The 17,597-nt window shown below is 33.6% G+C and overlaps 1 protein-coding gene across 3 annotated transcripts in view; it reads right to left on the bottom strand.

The window, feature by feature from the left end:
- Positions 1–17,597, bottom strand: part of STXBP5 (syntaxin binding protein 5) — a 185,799-nt gene that overhangs the window by 152,521 nt on the left and 15,681 nt on the right. For all 3 annotated transcript variants that reach the window (XM_054493506.2, XM_054493507.2, XM_054493508.2), the window contains exon 3: positions 2,080–2,161. In XM_054493506.2, coding sequence (XP_054349481.2) covers positions 2,080–2,161 — 82 coding nt within the window. The remainder of the gene's footprint in view (positions 1–2,079; positions 2,162–17,597) is intronic.

Raw genomic sequence — 17,597 nt, 5'->3', positions numbered from 1 at the left:
CTATACAGTATATAGTTTTCCAAATCTGAAAGCAAATAGGTGCACCTAATTGTCAGATTTCCACTTTTTAAAACAAAAAAAAACTATCTTTATGTATTTATAATGTATTTATAACTTAACAGGTCAAAAAAATGACCCTTCCAAAGAAGTCTATGATCAATCTTATTGAAGAGAAAAAGAATACTTAATACAAATAAAAATAGCATAAATTTAAGATTTCTAAAATTTAGGTGTACAGTAAATGATTTGCCGTATTTTATTAACATTGGCTCAAATGTTGCTTTAAAAAATAATCTTAACACAAGTATAAAAATGAAGAACAGGCCAGGCGTGGTGGCTCACACCTATAATCCCAACACTTTGGGAGACTGACGCGGGCGGATCACGAGGTCAGGAGTTAGAGACCAGCCCGGCCAACACAGTGAAACCCTGTCTCTACTAAAAATACAAAAATTGGCCAGTGTGGTGGCAAGCACCTGTAGTCCCAGCTACTCAGGAGGCTGAGGCGGGAGAATCATTTGAACCCAGGAGGCGGAGGTTGCAGTGAGTCAAGACCACGCCATTGCACGCCAGCCTGGGTAACAGAGTGAGACTCCATCTCAAAAAAAAAAAAAAAAAAAAAAAGAAAAAAAGAGAACAGGTTAATAGTTGCCAGGGACTGAGGGTGAACAGGAGTTCAATTACAAAGGGATTCCCTTAGTGCTGAAGGCACTTCTTTATTTTCCCTTAGTGCTGAGGGAACTGACCTGTATCTTGATGTGGTAGTCCTTACATGCATCTGTACATGTGATAAAACTGAACTACATGCACAAACACACAAATGAGTCCATATATGAACTACAGAATCTAAATAAAGGTCTATAGTCTAGTTAATAGTATTGTTTTGATGTCATTTTCCTGGTTTGCTATCGTACTATTGTTATATAAAATGCAACTACTGGGAGAAGCTAAAAGAAGGGTACACAGGCTCTCTCTGAAATGATTTTTAAACTTCACCATGAGTATAATGATTCCATAATAAAACATTATTTAAAGAAGGAAAAATAATCTGAGTCTTCATATATGGCTTCGACAACTTTCTACATTTTAATTAAAAAAAATTTAACATCTTAAAATGTCTAATATACAGTTCTATACAGGATATTGAAGTTTTTAAAAACACATCCTCTGACCTTGAAAAATCTAGACAATTGCAAATTATTTGGATTACAGTTTTATGGAGGTTTTTACATTGTCATAATTATCTTTTTACACCCATGATGCCTTCCTTAAATCCTCTGGTATGAATAAAACATTTATCAAAAGCCAGAGGTATTCAGGAATTTATTTTCTCTCACATACATTTAAGAAATTATTCCACGGAGCCTAAGGGTTTAGGGACTAAAATAATCTCCACAATCTATCCTCATATCTAAGGAGATCAGAGCCTTTTCTGAAGCAATTTCTCTTTCTTCCTTCTACGACCAGCTTTCCCCCTCTATCAATACTTGCAGTAAACATCTATTGTCGGAGCTGCTCATATGCTCTTAAAATATGCAAAAACAGTGTTTCCTATGCCAACAAAATGCTGTTTTCTCTAGCTCCTTCTATACTTTCAAAAAGAAAGGCAACATCAATTACTTAAAGCAATTAAGTGACACATTCGGGTGTTATTTAAGAACTCTGGGCAGTAACTACTTTCTAATGAATGAATGCTGGTTTCTTGGTTGTATTTCAAAGCAATTCATTAAAGAAGCACACTCTGATTTGTAATAAGCTCAATCTTTTAAAAAATATTTTAATATAGATTTCTATGTTACACAGTATTCAATATCCCTAAAATTTAAATGCAGCACCTTTTACCAAAAACATTTACCTTGGGCCATTCAATTTACAACACTGTCTTGAGAAAACATTTTACATTATTTATGTAACTGTCCATGATGGTACCTTAAAACGAATTACTACTATTTCTGATCTATTATAAATTAATTTTTGTTCAAATATTTAAATAAAATGTGAATGCATGTAAGAAATCTTAAAGACTAGAAGTGGCCCTATTTTAGATATAAGTAGAAATGATTAAAACAATTCACTAACCTCATTAATCAAGAACTGAAGCTGGATTACTGCAGCTCCACTGTCATGCTGGCAATAACATTCTACTCCTGGACGACCAAAGCTGTAATTAATTCCATTAAGGAGTTTATGGTATTTGTTTGGTTTTGTGAAACTGGTAAGTTATATAATAGGCTGATAGATATTCCAATGACCTCATATTCAATACAGGCCATTTACTGAAATTGAGATTTAGAGTTAGGTTTGTTACACATCAATCTAATAGTTTCTGTTGAGAAGTCTCAGAGATTACAGGTTTAAACAAAATAAGCAAATTAGAAGAAAATGAATTATTAACATCAGCAACATATTAAAACAACATAATATATAGTTAATACATTTTATGCTGGCCCAAATTATTTTCTTCATCTCAAAATAACAAAAAGAAGACAAAAGGTGGTTGGATCTACAGAACATCCAATTTTGCTGAAGTCAGCAAACAAATCTGAAAAGTAGGCAAATGTCATTTTGGAATGTTGCTTTTAGGAATAGTACTGATTTTCATTTTTCATTTCTGCAGTGTAATTTTTAAGTAACGCTAAAAATATAAGAACCACATAACTATGTTTCTAATTGAAATATGATTTTGTTTCACCAAATGTGTCCATCTTTTACAACAAGCATGGTACTGATTAAAATGAATTGGCATACAATAATAACAGCAAATATTTATATAACATTTTCCACGTGTTAGGCATTATTATGAAAATGTTATTTATATCAACTCATTTAATCCTCATAACTCACGAAGAATATGTTATTTTCCCCCACTTAAACAGATAAGGAAACTGAAGTACAAAGAAATTAAGTAACCTGCCCCAAGTCACACAACTAGAAGTAGCGAAAATAGAATATAAATAAGCATTCCGGCTCCAGAGTCTACACTCTAAATTAATAAAGTATGCTGAATAAAAACATCAAAACAGAACAGAAAAAAAAACTGTACATTTGTAGAACTCACTATGTGCCAGGCACTGTTATATGCATTTTACCTTCATAAACTTGAAACAAGAAGGTAGTCATTTTAACCGGCTGCTAATCTCATTTTGCCAGTTATTAACTATTACCCTAAAGTAAAAAGCAAAATGTAAAAATAAAATTTGGTGGGATTTAATAAAATTATAGTTGCCGGTACATAAATTCACATTCAGGTATGGTCTGTTTCTATATTCTATCGATACATGCCACAAAGTTCTTAATGAAAAAATTGTGCCATAGGTTTAATTCCTATTGGCTATGATTTTTTCCTTTGGCTTTCTAGAAATTTTCTAGATGGTATTCATTTTCAAGAGTTTTTTCTATTTATTACTAGCAATTAATTATGTATTTTATAAATTAACAGGTTGAGTACGTTTAGCTCATAGTATCCTACTCTTTAAACACCTAGAATTATTGTTAGTAGTAACAGTAGTAGTAGTCGTCGTAACAGTAATAGTAGTAGCAGGAGGAGGAGGAGTATTTTTGCTATACCAGTTGCTCAAATACAACTGCAAGAAACTAGAATTCAAATTAATAGTATTGGCAATGTGCAAATCACACCGTGATAGGCCATAAAAAAGAAAAAAGTCTGTATCTCTGTTCACCCATTTCTTTTTTCAGAAAAAGAAACTGCCCTTCTACCCGGTATAGTGAGTCTAATTCTAATCTCTTCAGCTAAATTATTATTTCTGGCACCAATCAGCATATTTTATAATTCCCATTTTACATGAATCTCAAACCTCTCTTCTGAGACCAGATCAGAATCAATGAATAAGTTGATTTTTTTTAAGTGAGTTACTGTAGAAAATCATAAAAATTATACTTACCGTAATATTATCACAAAACATACATAATATTGCTAATCTTTTGATACTAGGCAAAGACATTTTCTTTAAGTATGAATCTATTAACTAAAAATCAGAGTTGTTTTTCTTGAGTAAAACATAGCTATGACTATCCAGGTACAAGATTTCCAGTTTAACTTCTTAAAAGGAACTTTAAAGATAATGTCAACCAATATGAGTGCAGCATTCATATACAGTCTTACTATTTCTTTTCCAGTCATTTATAGGTATGCACACCAAATCAGGAGGGAAATTTTAAGTGACTGACCTTCATGAAGTCTTTCAAACATATTCATCTTAGATGTTTGTTTAAAAATGTCTCTTTTGGCATCTGTACTTCGTCATTTTATAGAATATTAAGGTGATCTACTTGATTAGAATATCTAATATAATAGACATAAACAGATTGGGAATACAGAAAAACTGATTCTTGGTAAGTAAAGAATAAGCAACAGGTCTACTAATTTGAGCCTTCTAAGAAATAGTTTACTGGTGTTGAAATTTCAAATTGCCATGGGTGTCAATCAATGTTTTCTCCAAAGAGAATGAAAAATGTCTATAAATTCAGGAAGTCAGTTACACAGAGGTCGAGACGTTTTACTCTTAGGCTATGTATGACACTACTCTAAACAAAAAAAAGTACTTTTAAATTGATATAACATAGTTCCTTAACTTCTAGCTAACATGATAAAAATAATTTCTTAATAAACAATAAGAACCACTTACTGAGTAGCTACCAAGTGGTTAGGCACTGTGCCTTAAATACATAATTGCACCTAATCATCACAGTAATTCTGAAAGGTAGTTATTATTCATGTTTTACAGGCGATATTTCTAAGGCTCAGAGAAATGATTTTTTCTCAAAGTTACTTATTTCATTCCCTTTTCCTGTAAATAAGGCAGTATTATACAGCTGCAGCTAGCCCCAAGGGGTCCTACCACCAAAACTGCCCTACAGAGTGGAAGAAAAACTCATAAGTTATTACTCCATAACAAAAAATTTAAAATTAAGTTTTAAAGAATAGATAATGCCTACATATAATCTTGAGATACTAATATAGAAAGGACACAAATTTCAGAGCAAGTAGTTCCCTAACCTGGTAGTTTATCAGAATTCTGGCCCCACTGCAAACTTGCTACACCCGAATTTCCAGAGGAGATGCCTGGGTAGGTTGTCTGTTTATTTGTTCATTTATTTATTACTTATTTACTTATTGTGCCACAGGAACCATCTGAGGCACAATGAGACTTGAAGACCTCTACTTTCAAGTTAGTTCATATGCCAGCTCTGCCATTAGATGCTGTGATCTGGAGAGAATTATTACAGGTCTTAACTCTCTAATCCATAAAATGCATATAAGACCTATCTACACTAGCTTGTAGAACTGCAGTGAGGATTAAACTACATAGAGTGTACTTACCAAATGGTATCCATTATTATTTAAGACAATAAGAATGGTATTCACTATGTTGGCTAGAACTAAATGTTCCCTGACAGTGGGCATACCATTATAATACAAGAAAATGTCAATATTGAATTTATTAGATCACAAAACATTCATATCTTTTCACATCTATAATTATTATTCCTTGCACACATGATTCTTCCTAATACTGACATTACTGAGTTAATATTTTTATTAAAAAATAGTCAAACACTATAATGAAGATCTGCTTAGTAAGTGATTTCCACTTACTGTGGCTATGTTCACAATTAAATGAAAAAAATTAAACATCTGAAACTAAAATGAAGAAAAACCAAAAGAAGATTATACACTGAACATTCCTGCAAATTTATTAAGTGAGGAAATATTCACTTACTATTCTAATATTTGTTTTTATATATGTATGCATCAATTACAAGGGAAAGGTAAATATATTTTTCTGTCACTGTATCTTAGCTTGTAACTCTAAACTTCAACGTATTCTTTTGAAGATAATACAATATTCCTATCTCAGATACATTTCTGCTCTCGATTTTTCTACTGCTTGACTAACAGCTATGATATCTACCTAATCCCACTAGTAATTCTTGTTTTTAAAGCAAATCAGTTAATTTATCTGACCCATGATACATGTCAGATAATTCTTGCACAGCTAGATTCATGGTCCATGTCCAGACAAGCACCATTATCACTGGCGTATTTATGAAGAGAAGATGTATGAGACAAAGTTAAAACAGATCAGGAGCACAGTCTTTGAACACAAGGCTGTGTAATTTAGACATGTAAGCAATAGGAAAAAAAGAAATAATTACAGGAAAAAAAAACCATGATAAAACTAGCAGTTAATAAATAAGCAGGAAGAGGTATACAGGACACATGAGCAGAAACAAATGCCAGAGCCAGTAAAACCTTATCTATTTATTTATTTTTTACAGTAGTGTATATCAAACTCAAAACAAGCATTAATCTAACTGCCTAAATGGCTTTTTCTGGTTGATTGGTTAGGAAGGGAGGAATAAATGAGGAACTGGGAGGCCTTTAAGTACATCACCATCATCATCACCATCATCATCACCAGCATCATCACTGAAGCTGAGATTTACTGAACACTGAAGTTGTGTCAATTACAATACTACATATGTATTATCTCACCATAGTTCCCTATGATAAGCTCTGCTTTTACAAATAAGGAAACTCAGGCGCAAAGTTTAAGTAACTTGCCCAAGGTCACTCACCTAGTTAGTAAAGAAGCTGAGATTTGAACCAAGGCAGTCTAACTCCAGAACCCACAGTATAAATTACCAACCCTTATAGCATACATGCAAACGCACACACACACACAGCAAAATATATTAAGAGCCAATTTTCACATGTAAATGTTATTTCCTGCTTTATTGTAAACCATCTTAAAACTGGAAAAGGAACATATATTTATAATCAACGTTTCACAACTGGGTACTTAATAAACCCAGATTGGTCTAATTCTATAAAACTAGACCAAATATAACTCGTAGTAAGTGAACATCATACACCAATTAGATAGTAAACAATACGCTAATTTAAAGAATAATATACTAGAGTCATTTTTCATGTTAGCTTAGGGTATCACGTTTAAAAATTAATTTTAATAATGAAGCAATATTGCCCAGCAAGATAAGCAAAAAGCTATAATTCTGTATTCTAATTCTAGTTGTAATTTTGAGAAAACCTCCTTATGAATATCTCCACATATAAAATGATCAGCCAAAAAACATTTTAGAGCCTATAGCTACTGAGAAGACAAATACTTGGCAAAATTAAATAAGAAATGGAAATAAATAAACAATCTTATCTTTAAAAAGTATATGGTATCAATGGCATACATGACGTTAGAATACAGAGCACAACCACATATCTCAACCGGTGCAGAAAAAAAATCTGACAAAAATCAACACCCTTTTATCATTAAACTCTCAACTCAATAAAACCAGAAATAGAAGGGAATTTCCTCAACGTGACAAAGGGCATCTATGAAAAACTCACAACTAACATCCTTCCCAGTGGTGAAGGACTGAATGCTTTCCCAGTAAGATAGGGAAAAAGACAGCATGTCCATTCTCACCACTCATCTACTCAACATGGAATCTAATGTTCTAGCCATGGAAATACGCAAGAAAAAAAAGTGTTCAGAATAGAAAGAAAAAAAGTAGAACTATCTTTATTCATAGGTGACATAATCTTATATATAGAAAATTCTAAGAAATCCACTAAAAAAAACTGGAATGAATAAAAAAGTTCAGCAAGGTCGCATAATATAAGACCAATATACATAAAAATCATACCCTGGCAATGAACGATCTGTAAATGAAATTAAGAAAATAATTCCACTTACAATAACATCATAAGGAATAGAACATTTAAAAATAAATTTATCCGAAGAAATGCAAGACCTGTAACATTAAAAACTACAAAGTACTGCTGAAAGAAACCCTAAATAAATGAAAAAATATCCTATATCCATGGAACAAAGACAATATTATTAAGATGGCAATAATCACCAAACTGATATAAAGAACCTAAACAATCTCTATCAGAATCCCAGCTGTTTGTAGAAATTGACAAGCTAGTCCTCACATATCATTATACATAAGTATATCTTGCTAAAGCTGTTTAAAAAAAAGAATTAGCTTGTATGAATGATAAATACTAACACCATATATGAATAGGTAATAATAAAAGGCAATGAATTCAAGGCAAGCAAACACTAGAATTATTCATGAAAACAAATTAAAACATATGATGGTCTTAAATATATTTTTGTCTGAAACATTTAAATATTTTTCATAAGCAGTGAATGAATTTAACTATTTAGCAACCTAAATGAAATGCAGCACAGCAGGAGAAAAAAACAAGACAATGGCTTAGCATTTTTGCAAGTGAGCTACTTATTTCCTTCTGTCCTGCATTTGACTTTTTAAATTTATTTCATCCACGATTTAAAAACAAGACGTATTTAACAGATGAGAAACAACAAAGAAAATTCAATATTCTTGTAAACAAATAAGAACGTTGATCATGTAAAGAATTAGTATGGTTTTAAAAATCCATGTAAGTAAAAGTCCCAAGAAAAGTATCTTTCCCTTGTAAATTAAAATCATTTGTATTTCTCACTAATAATTTAAAATCTACATTAATTCCTAAAATATGTTGATGAAAATTGCTCAGGAAATCCCAATTTTGGATATTATAATGACTGAAAAGTAGTGAAAAGAGGTCTTTGGTCCAAGATACCAAGCTGAACATATATGTATGCTGTCATTTCGTTCCAAGATCCCTTTAAAAAAGTAAAGCCAAAAAATAAAGGACTAGAAAATATAAAAGAAAAAGTAAGCAATATAAAGGATCATTTTAGAACATGTAACATCCAACAAGAGAAAACAAAGGAAAAGAAGAAGAGAAAGTATCAAAGAAATAATAGAAGAAAATAGATTTTACTCAGCTTCTAATGAACATGGGTCCTTAGATGGAAGTACACAGAATGATAAACGAAATTAGTCCCAACCTAAATACACCACTCTAAAATGTTCCTTAAGACTTCCTACAGACTTCCAGGTAAAAAGAAACAAAAAAACAAACAAGCGACCACTTGCAAAGAAATGATTAAATTGCTAGTTTGCTAGCAATGTTTGCTAGTTGCTAGAAAACAGTGAAGTAATGTCCCCAGAGCTATAAAGATATTCAAGCAAACCCCTGACAAGATCTAAATATAGAACAAAGACTTTTAGATATTCATGGGCCTCAAAAATCTTATCATTCTTTTTATAAGTCATTTAAGACTATGCTCCAATAAAGTAAAAGAGTAAACCACACACACACACACACACACACACACACACACACACACACACACACTAAACAAGGCAATGACAGGGAATCTAAAAAACACTGAATTCAACTCAGAAAAAAGATGAAAAAGCCCAGGAGGAAAACAGTACAGTTGACATAAACAACACTGGTCCAGCTTAGAGAAGAACAAGGAGGTATTCACTGGAGGCAGGTTCATGAGAACAAGAGGGCTCCAGAGATGTGACTCCATCCTTGAGAAGCCTCAGGCATTTAAGCATGAGATGACAGCAGCCAATGAATAAGGGAAGTGGGGGAGAAGGAAGAAAAGCAGCTGTACAAGAAAGGAAATGTACTCACAAGATATCACTTGACTGTGGAATAAAAAAGTCATCACAGGAAAAAAAAAGGCATAATACGTACTGTTCACCCATTTTCAACTTTTAGAATCAAACTAAAAGTTTATATTAATTACACGTGACTACAGTTGGCAAAGGAAAGGAGGAAGAAAAAGGAAACAAACACGGAAAAGTGATGGACTAACTTTCTCATTTTACAGAGTGGGGAGCCAAGAGCTAGTATGCATAACTGACAGAGCAAGAAATACAGAATTAACTATAAGATACTTATTGAAATTTACAAGGGTAACAAGGAAACAAAGTAAAAATAGGGACAAGACTACAGGGGAGGGGAGATATGAGGCAAATGCTCATTTATTAAGGCAGGAAATCAACTGATAATTTCCAAAGTTGAGGAATCAAAAAACATTGGCAAGAGATTTTATTTAGAGTTAGCAACATGACCAGAAACAGTTAAATGGATCCTTCTGGGGAGCAGGGGTAGGCATGGACAAGGTAGGGCATGCACTTTTCATCACAGCCCCCACTACACTATACCGCTTCATCTTTAAACCATGTATATACCTTTGGAAAGGTGGTTTACCTTTAGTGTGTTTCTAAAGTGGAGAAAAGTAGCAGTACAGAATGAGACATACAATTATTGGGTTTATTTCATTATGTTATTGTATCCCTCTGACTTATACCATTAATACTAGAAACCCTGAATCAAGACCTCTCCCTAGATCCACACAACAGGAGAACCTTGTTTTCATACCTCACATTCTGGAATTTTAAACCACTTACTTAGTCTCTCTCTTCCCCATAACCACTGGTTTCTTTCTAACCCTACCTGCTGTCATTCACTACTATACAGACTTGTGTGGCAAGAAAAATGGGCACATTAAGGGGAAACAAATCAGAGCTTCTTGTACTAATGATCCTAATTACCCTCCATGTTCGCTCATTTTGTAGCTCCTAGGAGGTAAGTTAGCAAGCTATAGAATGATATTCCTTAACCATGTTTGCTTAACTCATCAATTTTTCTTATTTGAGAACTTTAATAGGCACTGAGGGTACAAATCTCAAAAGTTTAGCAACAGAATTATAAAAGCAATATAACAGTTAGGTCTTCAGTTACTCCAAGTAGATAAGAATTTCGTAGGTAACAATATTACTTGGAAAAAAAACTTTTCAATTATTCTCACAAACATCAGTTCATTTGAAATTTTAGCATGTCTTATGGTATTCTTATATGTTCATGCCATTCTTTGATTTCCCTCCTTATTATACAGTCATACTGAATTCTGTACCTACTTCCTTTCCTTCAGTTGGGACCATCTTTGGCTGAATTACACAACTGTGCTTGACAGCCTATGCTATACTTCCACCCTAGAGTGCGGAAGGCTTTCAAACAGTCTCAGGTAATAGGAATGTGGTAATCTGCTCTCTTCACTCCCAAAGCCTGGAAAACCGTATGACACATAGCAGACACTCAATGAATGAATGAGTTTTCTTAAAACCTAAGAAACATGTTTTATGTCCAGTAATATCTTTTTTTTTTTTTTTTTTTTGTAAGGGTATCACTCTGTCACCCAGGGTAGAGTGCAGAGGCACAATCATGGCTCACTGAAGCCTCAACCTTCTGGGCTCAAGGGATCCTCCTGCCTCAGCCTCCAGAGCAGCTGGGACTACAGGCACTTGCCACCATGCCTGGCTTTTTTGTTTGTTTGTTTGTTTTGGTAGAGCCAAGGTCTCGCTATGTTTCCTTGGCTGGTCTTGAACTTCCGGAGTCAAGCCTCCCAAAATGCTGAGATTACATGCATGAGCCACCATGTCCGCTCCAGTCATATCTTCTTAGGTAAGATTAGTTCACTTTTCAGAAAACCAATAAAAAGTACACAACAGTGGAAAAATGTTCTAATCCTGTCACTATCAGGAAATTGGACTCGATTTTCTCTAGGATCCATTATAGCCCTTAAAATCCCATAAATTACATTTCCAGCCCATTCATTTTATCTTCAATGATTTTTTTAGGTTGTTATTACAATCACAACAATATTTCCTCTTATTGCTTATTCCTCCTTGTGGGATTTGTACTGTCAGCAAAGTAGAAACAAAAAATAGTAAAATAAACAGGCCACGGGCCCGCAGTCAGTGATAAAAGTCTGAGAGTATCGCTCCTGGGCAAGTTTTCACTACCGTCACTACCACTGTGTATTATTAAAATGTCTGACACACATATTCTGACAACCTCTACTTTTATGAAGAATGAGACAGTATCGAAACTGGTATATTCTTTATAAATTATTAATATTTTTTAAGATTATATATCTTTTCAGAGAATCTGTTCATCAATTATTTTCAAAGAGGAACAAGGCAAAGAAAAGTAATGATATTATTCTAATCTCTACAGAAGAGACATATTCAATTTTCCAACCCAGGAATGGAAGGCTAGAGTACACATAAAACAGAAAGCAACTGGAGAACTGTGATATCCTGTGAGGTTTCTGGAAATACATTTATATCTTGCAAAGTTTAAAGATAAGAATAACGATCATGATATTTTCTATGAACTATATTTAGAAACGACAATAAATTATCCTATAATAGTATATGTTTAATTATATAATATTCTGTGAAAGTAAATTTCTTTGAGCAGATATTCTCCTACTAAACCAAGAAAAAATTTAAGGGAAAACTGTTCCTTCTTACCACAGTAAAAAAGGTAAACCCAAGAGCACAATTTTAATTCATCAGAAACACTGAAGGTTAACCTCTCTTACCATTTCTTTCAGTACATTCTTTTACTTTCAGCAAACGGTAATTTAAACCTTTTTAAGTATTTTGATATGCCTTCAAAATGTTGCTACTCTGAATTGCCTTACTACTCTGAATAAAAAGTCAGTAGATGATTTTTACTTTTAATGGCCTAAGTCTTGAAGAGATTTAACCATAATGTGATTATTTTTCAATAACAAAGTTAAAATCTAAATACCACTGTAATGGGATCAAAGAATATTGATGGAAGCATTTGTGAAAAGAGGATGAGCTTTAGATTAGGACCAATACTGTCCTTTATTTTGTGTGAACATAAAAACAATTTAAAAAAATTGAGCATCATCAGAAACCTTTGATTCCTTCATCCACACTGTTTACGGGGGATAAATGAAAGTCAATAAATAAAAGCAGCAGTACATAATATATTTATCCTACTAATGATAAAAAAATAAACTTTCTGTAAGTAGCAGGTTACCAGGAAAAAATGAAAATACATTAAACAGTCTGTAATAACTAAAACAATCTAACTGTGCTGTAGTTTTCTCATCTGTGAAATGTCATTTGCATTCTTAACCTCATCAGTGTGAGGATCACCTGCAACTTAATTTTTTAATTTTATTTTAATTTAGTTTAGTTTAGTTTGGTTTATTTTATTTTATTTATCTGGAGACACAGCCTCACTCTGTCTCCTAGGCTGGAGTTCAGTGGTACAATCACAGTTCACTACAACCTCTGCCTCCCGGGTATGAAAGTGATTCTAGTGCCTCAGCCTCCCAGTAGCTGGGATTGCAGGCATGCACCATCACGCCCGGCAAATTTCTGTATTTTTAGTAGAGATAGGGTTTCACCATATTGGCCATGCTGGTCTTGAACTCCTGGCCTCAAATGATCCGCCTGCCTTGGCCTCCCAAAGTGCTGAGATTACAGGCAGGTGCCACCGCACCTGGCCAAGCCCTGCATGTTTAAGAATAGACTTTTCAACCATAATTAGACTTCAAGGTCTTTTATATTGCTCGTTCTCTTGACCAGTGATAAACTGCTAGGAAGGAAAAACACCATAACTCAAGACCTGGAACTCCAGTTCCTTTCCAAATATTTCACGTAACAGTTTCACAGCCCTGTCTCCAAAGGCAGTGGCAGAACAAAAAGGCAGTGTATTTCCTCATGGTTACACCACAGATCTCAAGATGTTATGACTGCTTTAAAACGACATCCTCTCTATATACAGTAATTAACATGTTTCTTTTCTACCATCTGCCTAAGAATACTGCTACCCAGCCTGCCAAACACTTAAACCAGTATTTCTCAATTTTGGCTCTATATCACAAGCATCCACAAAGATTTAAAAAACAAAAAATTACAGATGTCATGCCCTTTGCCAGACTCACTGAATCAGAATCTCTAGAGAAGAAATCCAAGCATGTTTGGGCACTGTTTGTACATTTTGGTCTTTTCAGCTCCACAAATTATTCTAATGTATAGCCATAGTTGAGAAACACTGGGAAACCTTGTGGGCCTAAGTATAATTAAGCATTACCTTCCCTAAATAATCTATTTATATACATATAATCTATTAAATAACTTCTCAGATTTCCTTTTTTTTCTAATTGAATAATCATGAATTCCCTATCTCCTCCCAGGTCTTATTTTCCAAATGTTTAATAATTTCCTACTCTCATCTAAATTAGCTTCTGACTACTTAATAGAAATATGCTCAAAACAACAGTTTAGTAAGTCTTTACCAAAGATGAACATAATGAAGAGCACTTCATTTTGTATATTACGGGCTATGAATGTGCTTGCAATCCAAAGCCTTTGCCAACTGATTAATTACAGTTTTAGAGTACCCCTATTCCATAGTTGCACCTACTTGATAAACGTCAGTTTTAAAACCTCTTTTTGAAGATCACGTAAGTTTTCACCAATAAAAATTAATATCAACTTCTCTTTTCCAGTGTAGTGTGTAAGGAGCATGGAAATCATTTTATCTTAACAAGAAGTAAAAGCTGAACAAACTGGAAAATCAACAACTCTTCTTAAAGATCTGTAACAGAAGTGAGACACAAGACAAACCACTGCCCCCAAACTGGAAAGACAAACAGGTGGATACAGAGAATCACAACTTGCTGAAAGCAGAAACCCATAAGCACAAAGCTCTGTGAAAACCTGTGTCCGGGGAAGGAAGCAAGCACTGTAACTGAGGAATAGCTGGAGGCTCAAAATAGACAAGTCAGAAAGTCAAAAACTCCAGGGGAACCCAGTCATACAGATGTCCCCACATCTTTGTAAATTGTACCTCTAAAGCTTGAGCAGGTTCTCACAATGAATATTGGAGAAAATTCCCTCATGCTACCAGCAGAGGGAAGAGAAAAGGCAACCATTTTTAAATATGCAAGAGCATATTCTGTTCTTAACAACAAGGACTGCCTTCAGAAATAACACTTTTACCAGAGCCTAACCTGCTGGGGTTTTATCAGAGACCAATTAACCTGAGAGAAGAAAAATCACTCACTCCAGTGGGCCCAAGCCTTCCAAGTAAAGGAAGAGAAGTACGCAACTCCAGCCCACTTTAGCCATCCTATTCCACCTAAAAGAGAGTGGGAGGAAGTGTGGGGAGAAAAGATTAAGAAGCACTCCTAAAGTTCACAGCCCAAGAGCACAGACTCACTAAAAAACTGACACCTAATGACAGGACTATAGCACACTTCCCTTCCCCCCACGCCATTACCAAAGGCCTATTTGCAGCAGTTCCTTTTACTTAGTACATCGTGTCCAGATATCAGGAAAAAATTAAAAGGCAAAAAATACAGTTGGAAGAGATGGAGCAAGCGTCAGAATCAGACTTCGAAATGGCAGTAATCTTGGAATTATCAGACTGGGAATTTAAAACAACCACGATTTATATGCTAAGGGCTCTAATGGATAAAGTACACAATACCAAACAACAGATGGGCAATATAAGTAAAAAGATGGAAATTCTAAGAACCAGTCAAAAAGAAATGCTAGAATCCAAAAACACTTTAACAGAAGTAAAGAATGCCTTTGACAGACTCAACAGTAGTCTGGACACAGCTAAGGAAATAGTCTCTTAACCTGAGGATACCTCAACAGAAATGTCCAAAATTGAAAAGCAAAGAGAAAAAACACTGGAAAATACAGAACAGAGTATCTGAGAACAGAGAGACAACAACAAAAGGCGTACATGTAACAGGAAAACCAGGAGAAGAGGGAACAGAAAGAAATATTTAAAACAATAATGACTGCGAATTTCCTCTAAATCAATGTCAGATACCAACCACAAATTCAAGAAGCTAAGAAAATACTAAGCAGAATAAATGCTAAAAAAAAAAAAAAGAAAAAGCTACACCTAGACATATTATATTCAAATTGCAGAAATCCAAAGATTAAAAAAAATCTTGAAAGAAGCCATTGGAAAAAACACCTTCCCAACAGAGGTGCAAAGATAAAAATTATTTCTGACTTCTCACAAGAAACCATGTAGGCAAGAAGAGAGAGAAATAAAATATTTAAAGTGCAGAAAGTTAAAAAAAAAAAAAAAACTGGAATTCTGTACACTGCAAAATTAGCCTTCAAAACTGAAGGAGTAATGAAAACTTGCTCAAACAAAAACTGACGAAATGACCTGCACTGCAAAAAATGTCAAAGTTGTTTCTTTCTTAAAGAAAATGACATAGATCAGAAACTCAGCTCTACACAAAGAAAGACAGCATCAGAGAAATAAATAGAGGCAAAAATAAAAACTTTTCTGTTTCTTAATTGATCTAGTAGTAATAGTTTGTTCAAAATAATAACAGCAACAATGTATCCAGTTTATGTATGTTTATATATATAAACACATATGCTTATATATAGGTGAAATGAATGACAGCAATGACATAAGTGATCAGAGTAAAGAATTACAATTTCTTTTTGTTATTACAAAGTACTCACATGACCTGTGAAGCAGTATAGTGTTCTTTCAAAGTAGACCCAGATTAACAGTAAATATATACTGCATATTCTAGAGCAACTATTTAAAAAAATAAAAAAAGAAGTATAACTGGTATGCTAAGAAACTGATATGCTAAGAAAGGAGAGAAAATGTGGAACCATATAAAATGCTCAATGAAAACAACAAGAGGCATAAAAAGAATGGGAAACAAAAATAGAAACAAAAACAAGGGCAACAAATAGAGAACAGTAACAAATATGGTAGGTATTATTCGAAGTATATCAACATTCACTTTAAACTTCAATGGCCTAAATGCACCAATTAAAAGACAGATTGTCAAAGTGGATCTAAAACTAAGACCCAGCTATATGCTGTCTGCAAGAAATTCACTTTAAATATAAAGACACATATAGAATAAAAGTAAATAGATGAAGAAAGATATGCCATGCTTTCACTAGTCAAAAGAAAGCAAAGTAGCTATATTAATTTCAGACACAGACTTCAGACCAAGGAAAGTTATTAGAGATAAAGAGGGGCATTACAAAATGAAAAAAGAGTCAATTCTCCAAGAAGCACAACAATCCTTAAGGTGTATGCACCTAAGAACAGACTGTCAAAATATATGAGACAAAAACTCATACAACTGCAAGGAGAAATATATGAATCCGCTATTACAGTTGTAAACTTTAACATCCCTCTATCAGAAATGGACAGATCCAGCAGGCAGAAAAAAGTGCCAACAGAGCTGAACTCAACACCACCCTTTACCAACTAGATACAATGGACATCTACAGTCTACGTTATCCAATAACAGCAAAATACACATTCTTCTCAAACTCACATGGAACATTAACCAAGATAGAATATATTCTGGGCCATAAAATATACCTCAAAAAATTTAAAAGAATAGAAACTATACAATGTCAGCTCTTGGAACACAATGGAAGTAAACTAGAGATCGATAACAAAAAGAGAGCTGGAAAATCCCAAAATATGTGGAGATTAAACAAAACAATTCTATTAACACTTGGGTCAAAAAAGATATTAAGAGAGAATTTTTTAAATGTTTTGAACTAAATAAAAATGAAAATGACTTATCAAAATTTATAGGAAACACAGAAAATAGTACTTAAAGGGAATTTATAGCATTGAATTCATATATATTAAAGAAGAAACAGCTAAAATCAATCACTTCCACTTTAAGAAACTACAAAAAGAAGAGGAAACTGAATCCAAAGTAAACAGAAGAAAATAAATAATATCAGTTAAGGAAGAAATCAGTGAAACTGAATACAGGAGATCAAAAGAGAAAAATCAACAAAACCAAAAGCTGCTTCCTTCA

This window comes from Pongo pygmaeus, chromosome 5, assembly GCF_028885625.2.
Source record: "Pongo pygmaeus isolate AG05252 chromosome 5, NHGRI_mPonPyg2-v2.0_pri, whole genome shotgun sequence".
Lineage (NCBI taxonomy): Eukaryota > Metazoa > Chordata > Mammalia > Primates > Hominidae > Pongo > Pongo pygmaeus.
Note: the sequence above shows the minus strand (reverse complement) of the source record. Positions and strands in the feature narration are given on the sequence as shown.